The sequence below is a fragment of the Dendrobates tinctorius genome, unplaced genomic scaffold (genome assembly GCF_039654945.1).
Source record: "Dendrobates tinctorius isolate UK_male_01 unplaced genomic scaffold, ASM3965494v1 ptg000241l, whole genome shotgun sequence".
In the NCBI taxonomy this organism is placed as follows: domain Eukaryota; kingdom Metazoa; phylum Chordata; class Amphibia; order Anura; family Dendrobatidae; genus Dendrobates; species Dendrobates tinctorius.
The window spans coordinates 8,285,845-8,304,197 of record NW_027361908.1 but is presented as its reverse complement, the minus strand read 5'-3'; the positions used below and the strand labels follow the sequence as shown (position 1 = coordinate 8,304,197).

General features: G+C 35.9%; 1 protein-coding gene across 1 annotated transcript in view; it reads right to left on the bottom strand.

The window, feature by feature from the left end:
• LOC141060642 (dynein axonemal heavy chain 3-like) overlaps window positions 1-18,353 on the bottom strand; it is a 2,648,786-nt gene that overhangs the window by 2,131,624 nt on the left and 498,809 nt on the right. Inside the window, exons 6-8 of the mRNA XM_073556958.1 lie at window positions 14,477-14,988; window positions 14,257-14,262; window positions 14,017-14,137 (exon numbers count right to left, since the gene is read on the bottom strand). Coding sequence (XP_073413059.1) covers window positions 14,017-14,137; window positions 14,257-14,262; window positions 14,477-14,988 — 639 coding nt within the window. The remainder of the gene's footprint in view (window positions 1-14,016; window positions 14,138-14,256; window positions 14,263-14,476; window positions 14,989-18,353) is intronic.

Genomic DNA, 18,353 nt, shown 5'->3' with positions numbered 1-18,353 from the left:
CAAAAATTTACTTCTTTCGACCCCAGAATTCATTAGCCATTATCAAAATTCTAAGGTAAAATCCATATTCGGTGAAGACAGACTTTATTAAACTGTATGAGGTGACAGTTGCTGCTGATAAGATTTTATCTAGATAGAAAGGAGAGGAGGAGGGAGGAGCTCTGCATGTCGCTCCACCCTTCTGCCATCTACATAGAATCCTATCCATAGCAACTGCCATCTCCTAGCTCAGAAATGTAATAGTTTGTCTTCAGTAAATACAAATTTATACTTAGAATTTTGATAATGACTAATGAATTCTGGCAAAGAAGCAGATCTCTCTGATAACATATATTATACATTTTCTTATTTTCAACTGTACTTTTGATCTGTGAAATAAAAATTAGAAACACAGTTACACTTTGTGTAGTTGTAATATATCTTTAACGTTTTATCTTAATTTACAGACATACGATAAATGATGAAATTACTAGAGATGTAGAAATCAAGTTGCTCTTTGGCACACAACCATATGTACATAATTTGAAAAAGTCAAGTAAATGGTCACCTTGGCAATGAAAATAATATAGGTGCGATGTGTTGTTGCGGCATTTTGCAGCAACAGTGAAGTTAAGCTTTGTTACATCTGTAGATGTAAGACGAAACACATGGCATGCAAACAAAATATTTTGTCATAAATAGTTGCCATTAATGTTCCCTGCTTCATGATATTCTGTGAAGGAGATAACCTTCACATTCGGCTTAAATGGACTTCCAGTAACAAGCATTTTTAGTCTTTCAGCTTGTTTTCCATTAAAATAAAAATATAAGCTGTTCCGAAGTAGACAGCAAAGCTGCTGAACCTAGTGATTGGCTGCAGCTCTAACGAGTGCTATGGGCATGACACCACTGCTGTGGCCTGTTACCAAAGACCAGCAGATTTGCTCACTGGAACACCACTTTTTATCACTTTAATCTAGTTCAAGTGGATAACTTGATGACATTTTTTGCTTATGCCTCACTATATGTTAATATGTTACATTTCTAGAATATGCTAATGACATGCCTCTAAAATATATGTTTTTTTTTTTACTACTGATTCACTGCATTTATTATTATGTAGCTTCATTAATGCAAACATGTTTACTGATGGTTGATCAATTCATTAACTAGTTTTTCTTTTGTAAATTTGTCATATTCCTTAAATTTGCTATATTCTGCTTTGTGGTAGTTATTGGTTGTTCCATTGGTGAAATATTAGTTTATTCTATTTTTTTTCGTTATATAAATGACTTTTTCTGGCTAGGAGCACTGATCTTTACGTAAGACAAAATAGCTAACTTTAACTTGTGGAATAAAATTCTGTTCCACAGATATAAAGTATTCCTCTATATTACTTAGTTTATAAAAATATTTTTACATCCAACTAGTAGTCTATTACTGAAAACACCAAAACGTTTGTTGTGCACGTATTACAACTACTCATGGTGTATTAACATGGCTTTTCTTTTCTAAAATAGCTAACACGCATCACTTTGGTTGGTCTCTTACTGTTATGGTTTCAACTCAATACCATGACCTTAGCAGAGAAAGTATAAGAATTTTAAAGATGTTTTAGGAAAAAGGCAACATTGATAGATCTGAACGCAAAATCTTATTTTTGTGTACAAAATTCAATCATTAATTTTTTTCATTGTACACACAGTATAAATGAGTAATAAAAAACTGTCAACATTTTACTTTTAAGTGACCTAAGTGGATAACTCTATTTTTTTAAATCAGTCAATGCTTTGATGTAAAAAAGACACTTTTTTTGTAAAAAAACTTAGTTTGATATGTCACATGACCCTCTTCGCATTGAAAAGAATAAAGTTGGATCCAAAATGTCCGACTTCAAAATGGCCGCCATGGTCACCACTCATATTGAAAAGTTTCCCCCCTCCCATATTCTAATGTTCCACAAACAGGAAGTTGATATCACCAACCATTCCCATTTTATTTAGGTGTATCCATTTAAATGGACCACCTAGGTGTATCCATATAAATGGAATGGCCCATCTTGTATATTAAGCTTCAATTAACAATTCTGAGGCCAGCTTAAACTAGTCCTTCTACAATATTAAATATTGTTCCACATGTTGATTATCTTGTATCATATTTAAGTATTGACATTCTTTTCTGCAATCCCACTCCATGGTCAATAATGAATATATCAAAATGAAGAGGGCCCATTATTAACCCTTGGGGAACCCCACTGTTAATTTTGACCCAGTGATTTATATTTACAACAATAATAATACTACTAATAATAAGTTTAATAATTTACTCTAGTTCCATCTCACTCATTTTATGTACCAACCATTTATGTGACACTGTTTTAAATGCTTTTAGAAAATCAAAGTCGGCAATATCAATGCCTGTATCCTTGTCCAGTCTGGAACTTACCTGGCCATAAAAGATGATTTGGTTAGTTTGACAGGACAGATCCCACATAAACAAATGTTGATACTGGACTATGAAGTTATTATTATGGTATGTGCAAATGTTTTAAGTAATTGGTTTATGCATCTCTTAGCAGTAAAAACACCTCAAAATAGGTGTATTTTTGCCACTTTTTGATGCTTTTTTACATGCATTTTTGTTGCAGATTTTTCCCTACTAATTACTATGGGTGAAATCTGCAGTAAAAACACCTAAAGAATTGATATGCTGCAGATTTAAAGCTGCACCTAATTTGCATGTCAAAAATAACTCTTCAGATTTTCTGACAGATTTGAGCAGAAGAAAAATCATAATAAAAATGAGATGAATCAGCAAAGTGTACAGGCCCTTATTAAACTAAGGAATAGTGCAAAGCAATTCTTAAAAAGACCTTCAAAGATATTGTCCATAGTAGAGGTTAAATTTACAGGCATACAGTTTCCAGGCTCAATATTTGACCCCTTTATGAATACTGGCACCACGGTTGCTACTGTATGCTCCAGTCCTATGGTAAAAACCATGTAATTATTGAACCACTGAATATTAGAAATAATTGTCCACCATGGTACTTTCTTTCTGCAGTGTTTATCTCATGCCATCAGGACTTGTCGATTTCTATATTTTAGTGTCTTTGAGGAGACGCGATACTTCCTGCTAAGTTAAACAGGTAGCATTTAATGAAGAATTTATGGTATCCCTGATCAATTGCTGTGGTGCCATTGGATTTCTTGTGTAAATACCGGAGAGAATACATTTAAATTGATCCTCTTACCACCATTTTATGCAGATTATTTTTGAGGGGTCAAAACTTTCATTTTTGATGTTCTTACCCTTTCTGTAGTGAAAGCACATTATTGGTCGGATTATTATTACTTTCTTTGGTGTTGTAAATACTTATGTCCCCCCAAAAAATTGAGAAAAGTATTCAGAGTGTGATACCTTTATTGGCTAACCAGAGAAATTATATTTGCAAGCAAGCTTTCAGGGCTCAAAAGGCCCCTTCATCAGGCTATATTACAAGTGAATTACTGAGAAAAGATGGCAACATTTAAATAGGAATTACAACAGGACATGAGACGATGCTAGCTATAGACAGGCCAAGGAAATCAAATTCACTTGTAATCAAGCCTGATGAAGGGGCCTTTTGAGCCCTGAAAGCTTGCTTGCAAATATAATTTCTCTGGCTAGCCAATAAAGGTATTACACCTTGAATACTTTTCTCAATTTTTTGGGGGGACATAAGTATTTACATATATTTTTCTGGCTAACACGGTACCACAATTTTATTTTCTTTGGTGTTGAGACTCTCGTTTTCATTTTTTTCTCCTTTGATTTATTTTTATTTCTATAATTATTTAATGCCTTGTCAACATCTCCCGCTATAATTTTCTAAACACTTTCGTCTTGTCATTTATTGCATCTCTTACAGCTCCATTTAGCCATTTTAAATAGGCTTTTTCCTATTTAAAAATTATTTATTTCCAAAAGGCACATATTGGGCACAATACCTATGCAGAATGCTTATAAAAGTGTCCCATTTCCTTTGTGCGTTTTAAAATTTTAAGCACAGTGTTCCAGTTTATGGTCTTTTATCCAATGTAAATTAGCCTTCCTGGAGTTCAGTGTCCTTGTAGCTAGAGATGAGCAAATATATTCAAGTGGAATTGAATTCTACTTGCGTAATGCAAAAATATACATTCTCCATAATGTGCAGTTTTTCTACTTGGCTTCCGCACAGATTCAGCAAAATGGCAGCAGCAGGCTAACATCAAAAGGTTAAAAAATAGAAAAAAATACTTATACTTACCTTACCGACCACCTCTCTCAACACTCTGCTTCTCACTGTCACCAGCCCGATCCTCATCACATCTTCTTACCACTGCCACAGATGTTGAAATTGTAGCGTAAGAGGCACAGGATTTTTTTGTGCAGGCGCACACAACGTCGCAGTGCTTGTCCTGATGTCATATTTTTTTCTTAAGCACACTTGCGCAGAACCGTGATAACATTTTAAGATGGGTGACCTTGAGTTGCTGAGGGGCTGGAGAGTTGAGCGGTAAGGTCAGAATAGGTGTTTCTATTTAGCATCTTACTTTTTTACGCTTTGCAACCTGGAGAGACCCCACAGCATAGTAAGCGACATTCAATTCTTCTCTGTGGTTCAAATTTCCAGGGAAAATCCATGCGGACAGGCAAATTTGATTTTGCTTTGATCCGCTCATCTCTAGTTTTAACCCTCTACTATTTTATTAGTGGATAAGTGACAACTTATTAATTGGTGATAGCTTTTACCTATGTGACCCTCAATATGTACATCTGATATTTGATCTGCCTTATTGGTAAAAATTAGGTCTAGAAGTGCTCCTTCCCATGCACCTCTTCTTGGATCCAGAACTTGTTGTAAGAGGGAGCTGTCTCTTGCTATTGTCAAAAACCTGTTTCTGGACCTGTATTTGTCTGCTTCTGCAATTTATATCAGTGTAGCTGATGTCCCCCATACTAATTCCTTATCCCTAATTTCCTGCCTTATGTATTTGCTTTATAAGTAGACTTTTTGCTTCTTCCATTATGGTTAGAGACTTATAACAGACCGCTCACAGTATTTTATTATTCTTCTACATCCCTTTATTTCCACCCATAGGGACTCTACATTTTCAAGTTTCTCACATATATTGTCACACAGGATGGGTTTGGGGAAGATTTGACATATATACAAATGCCTCACCATGACTTGTTTGTACAGTCATTCCTGACGAGACTGTAGCCCCATAAAATATCAGCCCAATCATAACTGTCATCCAGCCATGCATCTCGTATTCTTGTATTAGTATACAAAGACTTTATGTATTTTGCAGTCTCCCTATTCTTCCTCTTTATGTTAAAGAGGTTGTCTGGTCAAAACTGATAAGTCTGCAGCTACTTTGTGTGTTATACACCCATGCCATGACACAGACCGCAAGTAGGCGTGACTGACTAGAGGGTGCAGCCTCACTCCATAAAAGTGCATGGAAAGCAACACTGCACCTACTAGCCGGTAGTATGTAAAACTCATACATACCCTCTGTTCTCCGGTCTGGAAACAGTGAATCCCTGCAGTGAACACTGTATGTGCTGTATGGATTCATAAATCTACAGTCACACAGTGTGCCAGGATACTTATCGGTTTGGACAGGACAACCCCTTTAACTATTCTAATCCCTCCCACATTTTACTCCTCCACTTTCATTTTGGCTATGATGATTTAATGCGAAGAAAGAAGCAAATACTCAACGCATGAATGGATTTTGTAGTTTAGAATAAGAGAAATATTTGGGGGACATGAAAAAGTTTATTTTATGACAGCGTAAAAATAGGTTCAGTGTAAAATAGATGCATTTCTGCCATGTTTTTCAAGCATTTTTGGTGCAGATTTTTCCTCGATCATTAGCATGGGTGAAATCTTCCTCAAAAATGCTAAAAAAATTGACATGCTGAAGATTTAAACATGGACCAAACCTGCAAGGAAAAAATAAGCAGCATGTGACTTCAGGATTCTCATTCAATTTTCTTGTGTCCGGATTTTAAGACAAATCTGCTCAGAAAACAACGTCACATGTTGGCAACGTGTGCACACGCCCTTATATTACTTTAGATGCATCCATAGCTGTAGTTATAGGTAGTGCAGAAGAAGGAGTTGCAAAAGGGTCCAGTTGTTTGAGGGTGCTGAAATAATGATCTGGCACATGAAAAACACAGCTGTAACAATTAGAGATGTGCAGATCCAAACTTTATAATTTGGGGCTAATGCCGGACACTTAGTGTCTGGTGATGAATGCCAAACATGGACTTCTCCCAGAACTCCATTTTAATGCTTGGAGTTCCAGGGGAAGTTCGGGAGGAGGGACAGAGATAAAGAGAGATACTTCCAGCTACGAAGATTGGGTCTCCACACATTTCAATGGGCTCGGGTTCATGTTCAAGTTCAGGTAAAGTTTTGGCACCCGAACCGAACTTTGGACATAAAATTCAGTTTGGTACCAGAACCTGAACTTCCACAGGTCTGCTCATCCACAGTTATAATTGGCACAATGCAGTTGGTACATTTTTTGGATTGGGGTCCAGGGTCTTTGGGGTATGTAGCTGAAGTTATATATAACATTTTACAGTATATTATTATATAACATTTAGTTGCACTTCTTGTAACATTTAAAAAGTGAAGATTCAATAAAATATATTTTTTCTTATTGTTCTTAGAGTCACATTATTAAAGAAAATGAAATCTAAGCAGTTTCTACAGAGAAATCCCTCAGAACAGCAATCCTTAATGTCATATTATAATATATTATCGATATAGGACAGGCTCAATCTTTAGATTGGATATTATAGGGTGCACAGTGGTAAATGTTATTATTCTATACTTGTAATTGAATGTATACATCTGTATCGTCTGTGAATGTGCAGTTTTATGAATGTTGTGCAGTATGGGTAGCAAAAAAAAAATGTATTTTTCCAGGTTAGGAAATAGCATTGTAATGTGCACCAATATAAAAAGGAGAAGCCCATTAGTAAAATGGATGATCTCAATCTCAGGTGGGGCTCCTGCTGAATTTCTGCAGCAATACCCTGCTGATTGATTGATGTAACACTGCTAGGTAATGCAGATCCAAAGTTCTCTCTTGCAATGATGGAGGAGACCAAAACATTCATGCTGGGTGCACATTAATCTTTGCATAAAAAATAAATTAGAGGAGTTATGCTTACGTAGAGCTGCAGTCTTTCGCCCTCATTTGCCTCTCTGTCATGTATGACTTTAACACTTAGCATGCAATTGCGCCTGCTACTGCTGTACTCAATGGAAATGAATAAATATTGGATGAAATAATGTCACCAGGGAATCGGCAGAGATTAATTCGGCTTCCAGCTTTACGTTCTCGAGTAGGACGACAGAAGAAGAGAAAGACCTCAAAATGTAGATTTCATATAAGAAATGGAGACATTTCATATCGCGGATAGGAAGGACCGTTTCTAATGACATCTAAATTGTGTTTTCCTAGAGGGGAAAAATGTATCCCAGGAATCAGAATTTGAGAATGTCCAGAGGCACAGATCTCATCGAGATATTTTATTCTAATGACTTGCCATCCAGCCACACACATGACAGCGATAGGACGTAGAACAATCCCATGGATGGAGGCTTACTGCAACTGTTACCATTATGGTAACTACATTGTATCCATCATGTTATTCTTTCCAGCAGATGACATTTGTCCCTTTGCTGTTGGAAATCTCTCATCTTTTTTGCCGTTCAGAAACCCGCTGTTACTGTGGTGGGAATGAATAATTGCCTTAGTATTGCGCTATTATATTTAATCATCCTCAATGTAGCCTGCAAGGGGCTATAATGTATTTCAAACCAATTGACCTTGATAAGCAACAGGGCTTGCTGATCTTTTTCACAAATACATGTCAGATCTAGCAATTGTGACATGCTCAACCTAATTATGAAGATTTATGGCATCGCATATAGTTTGCATATCCCTCAGTTTGGTGTAACCCTTTTCTCTAACATTTTGACCTATCCGACAAAGCTTAAGAACTTTTGAAGCTATCTTAGAGGGATAATGCATTATACAGAACATTTCTTTGTCTGGAGCTTTAACAAGAACACTAGGGATCTTCTCTTTAATAGCAGGCTCATTTCATCTCATTTTACTGGGGTGATCTAGTTGAAAGATGGCATATATTTTATTCTCTATTTTCTAAAAGAAAACTACTATGACAACAAACTGAATTCCAATAACCCTTAATTTCCACTTTATTCTTCCCTTTTTAAATACTAAATGCATTAATCCCACATGTTTAGCAACTAAATACAAGAAACATATATAAGGCATTGAAGGCTTAATTAGGCGTAAAGGCATTTACAGGAATGCGTCTCATTGCCTGGAAGAAGGTGAAATATTTCCAAACTGTCTAAGGTGAAAGTATAGTATTCACAGCGATATAAAACTAATAATTGGACTTAAATCCCTTTCCATCCCCATTTGTGTGGAAGCTAAAATTAAAAAGATTAGATTGTGCTATGTCAATTATACAAGGCATTATAGGGAGAAAATCCCCAATATCATCTTCATCCTGATATTACTTACTCATTTATATTCATTTCAAGTCATTAAATGACTTTGCTGCCAGCACCCTGGGGTATGACTAAGAATTCTATCTCAAAATCAATAATACTACTTTGCTTCTATGCATGTCAACTAATAATGCAGTCTTAGAAACATTATAAAATGTAAAATACATTTTTAAACCATACAGATTTAAATTAGAATATATTACACCATTTTAAAAAATGTTTCCTTTCAAAAGAAATTTTGCAAATCTTTAAGTTCTTTTCAGTTAAAAATTGATTAGTAGTATGTAAACTAGTATCTGTTGTTGCTAATATCTATCTTTCTCTTTATCTATCTATGCATATCTGTCTGTGTTATATCTATCGATATATCTTATTTGTCATATCTATCAATCTATCTAATCTCTATCTATTATCTATCATCTATACCATATCTATCTATCTATCTATCCCCTATCTATCTATCCATCTATCTATCTATCTGTATAATCTCTAGCTATTATCTATCATCTATTCCATATCTATCTATCCCCTATCTATCTATCTATCTATCTATCTAATCTCTATCTATTATCTATCATCTATCCCATATCTATCTATCTATCCCATATCTATCTATCTATCTATCTATCCCATATCTATCTATCTATCTATCTCTCTATTATCTATCCCATATCTATCTATCTGTCTATCTATCTATCTATCCCATATCTATCTATCTATCTATCTATCCCATATCTCTATATCTATCTATCCCATATCTATCTACCTATCACATATCTATCTATCTATCTATCTATCTATCCCCTATCTATCCATCTCATATCTATCTATCCCATATCTATCTATCTAGCTCATATCTATCTATCTATCCCATATCTATCTATCATCTATCTATCTAATATCTATATATCCCATATCTATCTATCTATCCCATATCTATCTAATCTCTAACATCTATTTATCTTTCAATATATTTCATATCTATCTGTATATCTGTCTTCCATCTCATATCTATATTTCAATCTCATACTTATCTATCTAATCTCTTCTATCTATCTATCTATCTATATATCTAATCTCTTTCATGTATTTATCTAATATCTATCTTTCTATTTGTATATCTATTTACCTAATCTTTATCATCTATCTATCGCATATCTATATAATCTCTAACATCTATATTTTTATCTATCTATCTATCTATCTATCTATCTAATGTTTATCACCTAACTATATATTTGTCGGTTGTCTATCTAATCTCTAACAATCTATCCCATATCTATCCATATATCTTTCGTCTATCTATCATTTATCTATCGATATCATATCTGATTTCTCTATCATCTATCTCAAATCTATTTATTATCTATTTAACATCAATCTATCTTTCTGTATACTTAATCTAATCTAGTATCTCTCTATAATCTATCTGTCTATCCTTCTGTATATTTAATCTATCTCTCATATCTTATCTTTCTAGTTAATACCTATCTATGTATCTATCCCAATCTATCTATGTATCTATCTATCCTTCTATCTATCTATCCATCTATAAATCTGTATACCTAGTCTCTATTTATCATTGAGATTGTCTATCTAATATATTCAATCTATGTTTTTTCTTTCTCTATCTATCTATCTATCTATCTATCTATCTATCTATCTATCTTCTTCTATCTATTAATTAATCTTGTTATTTCTCCCAAGCTATTATTTTTATATATAGCTTACAAACACAAAATGAGTTCTGAACTGGTAAAAAAATAAATAAATAAAAAATTCCTTCTGCAGATGCCGTAGATGGTGCCATATGAAACCTGCAGTAAGCCTCATTAATTTTTAAACCTAGGTGACCTGAGTACAGTTTACAGAGTGTAAAAATAATTACAAGTGAAATGACAGAACATTGCTGTTTAATATAGCATGTATGCTGTGAGCAGTGCGTCCCCATGTCATATATTGCTGATTATAAAGCATGCTATTGAAATAATGCTGAAATAATAGTACCCCACATGTAAAGGTCCTAAGGCTTAGTAACCAGACTGATTCACAGGAATAATGCGTATTTTTCTGTCTCATTGTGTTTGCACTAAAGCTGGTAACAGCCTGGTAAATGACACTGTGCGAGAAAGTTACTCTCATTTATAGAACAAAGAACGTTGTTCCAGGAAAATGTAACACTAGCCCTGACATTACATGGAAATCTGCTTCCTTAACTACAAATTAAAGGAAAATAGAAATATCAGTGGTCTTCCCTATTGTCCTGCACCCATGCTGTCTTGCCACCATGGAGATTGTATCTGTAATGTGTATCACTGTGTGCCTGCTACAGCTGTGACACTAATCTGCCTTTGCAAAGCAATACAAAGGGGTGGAGGAAGAGGGAAGTGATATCCTGCTGACTTCTAGACCGGGAACCCAAACCTCAGGCCAAGTCAAGCCTGAACGGAAGCGACATCAAGTAAATGCTTCAAAGTTCTGTCCTTCATCAAGTAGGTATGCAGCGTTTTATTCCCCTTTTTTACTTTTAATGAAAGGTGGGCTGTCGTTAGGGATTCTCGTCAAATCCTGTCTAACAGAGGCAGACCTTCTACAGATTGCTGGTGTCTGCCAAGTAGCCCATAACGCGTACAGGTAACTATTGTTCCACAGGCAGACATGAAACCAACTGCTTTAGTCTTTGACAGAGCTCAGCAAAAAAAAGCCTAGGGTTTCTTTTTAACTCTTAAGTGATCCTTGGACTTGGTCCCTGTATGTTTCTCAGTAGCACAATAGCCAGTCAGCAGAATGCTGCCCTGATCAAAGTAAGAGATAGAACACAATAACGAGCTGGCAGCTATTAGGCTCATTAAATGCTATGCTTGGCGTGGCTCTAATATTGGAGGAATATTTCTTACCTCATCACTTACTATAAGCAAATGAAAATATTTGTAATTATAATAGATTTTTTCAAGTATATTACTCGAAGAAAAATCTTGGGAGCGAACTTGATATTTAATGAATAATGGTAATATGGCTATCCTTACTATCCTTACAATGTGACTATCCTTACTATCCTTACAATGTGACTATCCTTACTATCCTTACAATGTGACTATCCTTACTATCCTTACAATGTGACTATCCTTACTATCCTTACAATGTGACTATCCTTACTATCCTTATAATGTGACTATCCTTACTATCCTTACAATGTGACTATCCTTACTATCCTTACAATGTGACTATCCTTACTATTCTTATAATGTGACTATCCTTACTATCCTTACAATGTGACTATCCTTACTATGTGACTATCCTTATTAGCCTTACAAAGTGACTATCCTTACTATCCTTATAATGTGACTATCCTTACTATGTGACTATCCTTATTAGCCTTACAAAGTGACTATCCTTACTATCCTTATAATGTGACTATCCTTACAATGTGACTATCCTTACTATGTGACTATCCTTACTATGTGACTATCCTTACAAGCCTTACAATGTGACTATCCTTACTATCCTTACAATGTGACTATCCTTACAATGTGACTATCCTTACTATCCTTATAATGTGACTATCCTTACTATCCTTACAATGTGACTATCCTTACTATCCTTATAATGTGACTATCCTTACTATCCTTATAATGTGACTATCCTTACTATGTGACTATCCTTACAAGCCTTACAATGTGACTATCCTTACTATCCTTACAATGTGACTATCCTTACAATGTGACTATCCTTACTATCCTTATAATGTGACTATCCTTACTATCCTTATAATGTGACTATCCTTACTATCCTTACAATGTGACTATCCTTACTATGTGACTATCCTTATTAGCCTTACAATGTGACTATCCTTACTATCCTTATAATGTGACTATCCTTACAATGTGACTATCCTTACTATGTGACTGGATACTAGCTTTACAATGTGACTATCCTTACTATCCTTACTATGTGACTATCCTTACTATCCTTATAATGTGACTATCCTTACTATCCTTACAATGTGACCCTCCTTACTATCCTTATAATGAGACTATCCTTACAATGTGACTATCCTTACTATGTGACTATCCTTACAATAATGGTAGTTGCGCTAAAACTGCCCAGGGCAAATCTCAGAGGTACTAACCCTAGTCATGTGACCAGTCTCCTTAGTAAAGAAGACGTAAATCTTCCAGTCAATTGGTAGGACGATATATATATATATATATATATATTGCTCGCTCTCTGTTATTAGATGAATATATTTGATTTTAATGACATGTATATTATACAGATACACATTAACAAGTTTACGGTTTAACACATTTAGACTGAATTGGCACAAAACATAAAACATACAGACGTGATCACTAAGGAAAACACAGTCTGAGTAGCATTCGTCCCTTGTTATGGACTTATGTATATATATATATATATATGTAACGGAATGAATACTAATTTCAATATTGAAGAGAATACATTACATAAAAGATGTATAAAAATTATGATGATGAATATACCTAATAAAAGATTGTGGCATAATATGACTGATAATTATGAATAATATCATAAAATGCTATATTTTGTGGATTAAGCTAGGTACTCTCGCTCTTGTCCATCTATTGTAAGACAACAGGCATGGCACTTGTGTTGCAGCTTTATGACCCCAGATAACACTGCGTTAGTTAAGCTTTACACTTGCCTTCGCTCTTAATGCTATTTGACAAGCAGAAAGCAGGTCTTACGGAAGTCAATGAATTTTAACAAAAATCATCTAGATGTATTATGCGGAGTGACAGATTACATAAAACAATCACAATGTAACTGTATTTTTGTTTGGCAAATTCCTTTGATTAAAATGAGATTATTAACTCTTTCCAAGCCACACTCTACCTTCAACGGTGAGGGCATATCTGACTCATACAATAAAACATACTAATTGAGACTAAAAGAGACTAATACAGAACATGGGGTCTCTTTGGATATTATTTGCAGTGTGCTTTATTATTATTTAATCAGGGGCTCCATAATGTTAGACCTTCCTATGTAGCTTCTTTGTGAAAATAAATCCATAGAAAAGCCTCCCTCTTCTATCTGGATATAATAGAGGAGATTGAGATTTATTATTCAGACCGAGCAATTATGAGGCACAATGCATACTTAATAAACAGTGATTTGGAAAACAGTGTGATGAATATGAGTTTGCTTAGATTAATGGACCATCCATACTTTAGACTTGTTGAAAAGGCATTGCGGGTATTAACTTTACACAACAGGGATTAATGGTGATTGACATTACAAGAAAATGGAAGAATAAATGCATAAGACACAATATGATTAATGGAAAAATTGATATTGTTATAATGGGCACCATCTAAGATGATGTGTTAAAATGTTAGTGAAGTGAACTATATGATCTCGTTTCATGGAAGGTGATAGGACTAGCTTGGCAAACTTACCGCTGCAGATGCTCTTCAGTTGGTGAAGCCGGTCTGGAGAGGCCATGTGTGGAGAAGGTTGGTGGGGGGAACAGTACACACAGAGCTTCCTTGGTAGCTGCATCGTGCTCTCTCCAGTCCTCTGCAGCACAACCTATGATGAAAGTTAAAAATTAAACCATTGGTTAAAAGTGAAAAATAGTGACAACTACTGGAAAAATTGAAAAAATATCATTTTTTTTAAATTAAATCCTACACAACCCACGTCTCCTTCATTTACTTTTAAAAAAAAGTACATTGTTCTTAAAAATGCAAATATATACATTTATTTTTTTTTATTTTTATTGCTATGAAAGTATAAGACATTTATAATTGTGCAAAAAATGGCTCTATAATAATAATAATGACAATAAATAAGCTGTGAGCAGAATTCCAGAGAGGTATATTTTCTTGTAATATATGATGTATTGGTTTCACTTACCATGGTGCGTGTTCTTCCTCTTCTTGTGAGAATTGGTAGAGACTGAGTGGGTTTCAGGCTGAGTGGTGTGTTTAGTCCCCTCTGGTCCCCTGTGCTGTTCAGTTGCAGGTGTGCTGAAAGAATGACTGGCTTTGTCTGGAGCTAAAGACAGTGGCCTGTGTAAGCCAAAGCTCTCTGCATTGTCTGATGATGTTGAAAGAAGTGGCAAACTCCTATGGGGAGACAGGTATTTGCTGCAGTCTGCAATCCAAACCGGTTCATTTGTGCTCTTATAATGACAGCAGCCTCGGTTTTTGTGTCTCAGAGTGTCTGTGCACTGAATCGAGGGATGTCTCTTCTCCTTAGTATTTATTTGCTTCTGGATTGGAGGGAGAGGTTCTGAGTTTCTCAGTCCAACATCAAAGGCAGGCATGCAATTGGATGATACACTGTTTTCTGACTGGCGTTCAGTTCCCCGGGTTGCTGCATTGCTGAAAAACTCACAGTGGTCTTCATTCCGAGACCCAGGAGCTCTGTGTGATTTAAAAAATAATCATTTAAGAAGCAGGCTTTCTCCACACTCCTCCCCTCATCACATTCTTGCTTTTTTTTCTCCTAGTACAATACAGTAACTATTTCAGTAAAGGGCTCGCTTAATAAAGTCAAGGTCAGATGATTCGAAAATTTGCCATAACAAAACATTAACGATAACATCGTACAAATATAGGAATTTTATTTCCCTGAAGTCACAAACATCAGACATTTATTCTAAAAGAAAGCTGTTAGATCCTTCCTCCAGTTTCCATAGTGATTTCATTTTTCCCCCTTTTATCGCAGATTGGCTGTAGAGCTGCTCGCCTTTGTTGTCTAAAAGGCTTATGCTACCGGCTGTCAATACGAAGAACAAGTAAACACAATAGAGGGGAAACTGCCAATTGCCATTAGGAAAGTAAAAAGAAAAATGTACTGGAGCTTGGTGATGGGTCGGATATTTAAGGTATACATACATAAAAAAAAATATATTATATGACCCAAAATATATGTGTATATACTCTGTATATATACTTCTATATATATACATATATATGACCCAATACAGCGATACAAGGTCTGCCACATCTGTAGATATGTACAAATCAGGAGCTACATATTCAAAACAAGAGACAATTTCCAGAATAGCATAAGAATTACCTCTACTTTTACCACTTTCCTGCCATGACAATTACTTAGCTGCATATGTGTTAAACATAGCAAGGTAATAAATCAGGCTTTATTCATGAAATCTAAGTGCAAAGATTAAACTTTCCAATTAAATGAGAGTCCTAATCCTCACTTATGAGACTAATAACCAGGAAGCGATGTGGTTGGATCAACTCTTAATTATTAAATTCATATTTAAAAGCTTCTTTTTACTTTGCACTCAACAACTGTCTGCACATTAAATCTATTGATTTACTGTCAACATTTGATATATGCAATAAAAATGGGCTTCCAGCTTTAAATCCTCAGCATTGACGTGAAACTGTACGTTGTGTGGCTGTGGTCAGTAGACACTTCTTAAAGCTGTAGGCAGACAATCTTTCCATTTTACAGTGCACTTGTATCGAAGCGCTGCATGCACTCTGTCTATGAAGAGAAAAAGAAGCTGATGGCAGATAAAATCTGCATGGCCCATTCCCTTTCTCAGGAATGTCAGGTTAGATGAGAGCTTGGATACGAGCTTTGTACATTCACTAATCAGAACATTTGAAGATGTAAAACAGAAAAGGCTGGTTAAAAAAGAAAATACATACACTCCCCAACATGATTAACTCAACATACAGTGAAGGGGGAAGCAACCACGCATGAGGTCTAAACTCATCAGATTGGATGACATGTCTACAGAGCATTAAAGTGGAGAATACATGAACATCTTAAGACACAAAATGTGTTGCAAGTAAGTTTGTGAATTTGAAATGTATCACAGATTTGTTAGAAGGTATATCAATGATTAGAAACATCACAAGTGGAAGTCATACTACATTTATTTATATATCACGTGGGAACATTTCGACACATAATTAGTTTACTTATGTAAGACTTAGGATAGCATGAGGTTGACAGAGTAGTGTTTGGACAACATGTCTATGTAGGATAAAGAAGCAATTGTACTGCTAACCCACCAGCAATATTCCAGCTGTGCCATTAGTTATTATTTCACTCACTTACTAATTCCAAGGAGCTTTACAGACATCACTGTCCACATTGGGGCTCACAATCTAAGTTCCCTACCAATATGTCTCTGGAGTGTGGGAGGAAGCTAGAGAACCTGGAGGAAACCCAAGCAAACTCAACGAGAACATACACATTCTTTACAGATGTTGTCATTGATGGGACTTGAACGGAGGACTTCAGCACTGCAAGGTGCTAACCACTGAGCCACGATACTGCCCATAATTTAGCTTTATACCAGTTTCATTGCATGTATACACTTTCCTCCCTTCAATATGGACAGCTATGTCATGTGATCTCTCAGTACATATTTTCATGTTTACACAGGAACTATAAGATGATATCATTCATCAACTATTAAATTCCTCCTGGCAGCTCTCTGACCCGATCTCATCCAGCTAGTTCCTCACTATGTTGTCCTATACATCTAAAGATTTGGAATATTTATGAATCTGTCTAAATGACACACTCTTTGTTGCCCATAGTAACCAATCACAGCAAAGGTTTAATTTTGTATTCTGCTCTTTTGAAAAATAAAATCTGCACTGTATTTGATTGACAGTTTGTGTTTTAGACATTTGTTATAAATCTGCCTAATCATTTTTGTTTTATACATTGAGCAATATATTAGGTGAGTGCATACTATATTTATCTGCAGTTATAAAACTTTACTGACTTTGACAGTCTATGTTTATGAGTGATATGAGCAGAATCATCAGTTTATTTCTAAGATGCAACTTCATAGTGCTAAGAGCTGACAAGGATAAACTTATCACGAGCAGGAGGAAGTAGAGACAGGGTAACATTGTATCACATAGTATACACTGAGATTCTGAAATATGCATCAACAAACAGAAGTCCTTTATCACTACTATATTACTGCTATCAGATAGGGACAATGGAAATATGTACCATCAGTCAAAGATATGTTTGGAGGTATAGAATGCATTGGGGAAATTATATAAGAGGGGACAACGTAGAATGCACATACCATATAAACTTGTGAAAAAGCTGAGTTTCTCAGCACATTTTTATGTGCTGAAAACGCCCTCCTCGGCTTATACATGAGTCAATTGTCCCAGAAACCCGGTGGGGGAGGGGGAGCAGTGGAGCAGGAGGTCACAGGCAGGAGCCAGCAGCTGTGGCTAAAGCCTGTGCTACTGCTAATGAGAAATATCAATTTCTCTTATAGCGCGCACAGTGATAATTGCAGTCGCAGCCGCCGGCTTCCAGAAGACATGCTACTCACCCTCTAGCATGCCCTCGCAGCATCTCATTGGTGCCGGCTTCCAGCTGCTCTTCCTGTGCTGAGCGATCACGTGGCACTGCTCATTAAGGTAATTAATATGCACACCTCTCCACTCCAATAGGTAGGCATGGAGGGAATATTCATTACCTTAATGAGTGGTGCCACTTGATCGCTCAGCACAAGAAGAGCTGCTGGAAGCCAGAACAAGCTGCTCCGAGGTCACACTGGAGAGTAGGATGTTTTTTTGTAATAGGAAGCATACATACAAGGACAGGAGGGAGGAGCCACGCATACCAGGACAGTTACGGGGGGAGCCATGCATACCAGCACAGCTATGGGGGGAGCCAGGCATACCAGGACAGCTATTGGGGTAGCCCTGCAAACCTGGACAGTTACAGGGGAGTCATGCATACCAGCACAGTGACAGGGGAGCCATGC